This window comes from Lactuca serriola, chromosome 3 (genome assembly GCF_051521515.1).
Source record: "Lactuca serriola cultivar US96UC23 chromosome 3, Lser_US96UC23_V15, whole genome shotgun sequence".
Taxonomy (NCBI): domain Eukaryota; kingdom Viridiplantae; phylum Streptophyta; class Magnoliopsida; order Asterales; family Asteraceae; genus Lactuca; species Lactuca serriola.
The window spans coordinates 83664087-83665366 of record NC_136410.1 but is presented as its reverse complement, the minus strand read 5'-3'; the positions used below and the strand labels follow the sequence as shown (position 1 = coordinate 83665366).

Sequence of the window (1280 nt, the reverse complement as noted above, 5' to 3'; positions counted from 1 at the left end):
AATGAAAGTCTTTTAACATAAAAACAGTCTTTATTAATTTATTTTTTAATTAATTTTATTTTATATATATATATATATATATATATATATATATATATATATATATATATATATATATATACTCCCTTCGTCCCAAAAATTATTATACAGAGACAAAAAAAAACATAGATGAATAAAACATTAATATTTTTTTGGAACCGTCAAATATATTAAATAAAACTAAAAAGAGAGAGCCACCTAACAAGGCACTAGGCAGCAACCCAACAAAAGATTACAAGAGTGGAAAAAGAAAAGAAACAAAATAGCCCTTTCAAATGCAAGAGAAAGGGCTAACAGTCCAATCAAACCAATTACATACACCTTTTCTTCTCCTATGTTTAAACCATAAATACACGGTGGATTTAATGATATTCGCCACTCTTTCAGGATTTGTTTTTATGTTGTTGAACACCCTGTCATTACGAGCTCTCCATATACACCAAAGCATGCCATAGCAAATTCCGATTAGCATCCTCCTTCTGTTTAGGCAAGTTCCCCAGTTGTACACAAATTCCAGAACTTCAGAAGTATACGAGAAGTTTGAGTGTTGAATTCCATACCATCTAAACACCAAATCCGTTATAGTACATGCTGCAGGACACCCACACAATAAGTGATCTGTAGTCTCCTCCACAACTCCACAGTAGCTACAATACTTATCCACGCTGAAAATTCCTCTTTGAAGCAGATTGACTGTCGAGGGGATCCGATCTACTTCTGCATGCCAAGCAAAACATGTTACTTTCAGGGGAACGATTTTAGTCCACTGGAAAGGATCCACGGGAGTAATGGATTTGGAATTATCAATCGTCTGCCTCATGCTCATCACTGTATAGCACCCTCCATTAGCCAAATCAGACACCCAAAAGCCTCACTTGGGTTAACCCCCCTTCTAATGATTCTGTTTAAAGGGATGCTGCGCTGGACCAGGTCGACTTTTACCTTGGCAATGGAGCACCAAACACATGGTCTCGATCTCTTGGTGAGGAAGTCATCTGGTTTGTTGTCAATCCCGTGAATAACATGAATCACCTTGGCCCAGAATGAGTTTGGTTCAGTTTTTAACCGCCACCACAATTTACAAAATAAGGATATGTTGAATGCTTTTATGGAGACAACATCTAAACCATCTTTTTCCTTTGCAGCAACAACCTTATCCCAGCCCACCCAACAGATCTTTCTCAAGTCCTTCGAGCCACCCCATAAGAAGCGACATCTAATCCTCTCCGGTTCATTAAGGA

The 1280-nt window shown here is 37.5% G+C and overlaps 1 protein-coding gene across 1 annotated transcript; it reads right to left on the bottom strand.

Annotated features, from left to right (window-relative positions):
* Positions 1 to 310: 310 nt before the first annotated feature.
* Positions 311 to 865, bottom strand: LOC145095465 (uncharacterized). The gene has a single exon (XM_079033337.1). It carries the CDS (start codon positions 863 to 865, stop codon positions 311 to 313), a length of 555 nt encoding a protein of 184 aa, XP_078889463.1.
* Between the last annotated feature and the right edge of the window lie 415 nt (positions 866 to 1280).

Bases quoted from the DNA above. Each gene is read 5' to 3' on its own strand.
- LOC145095465 (XM_079033337.1), bottom strand. From the start codon at position 865: ATGAGCATGAGGCAGACGATTGATAATTCCAAATCCATTACTCCCGTG.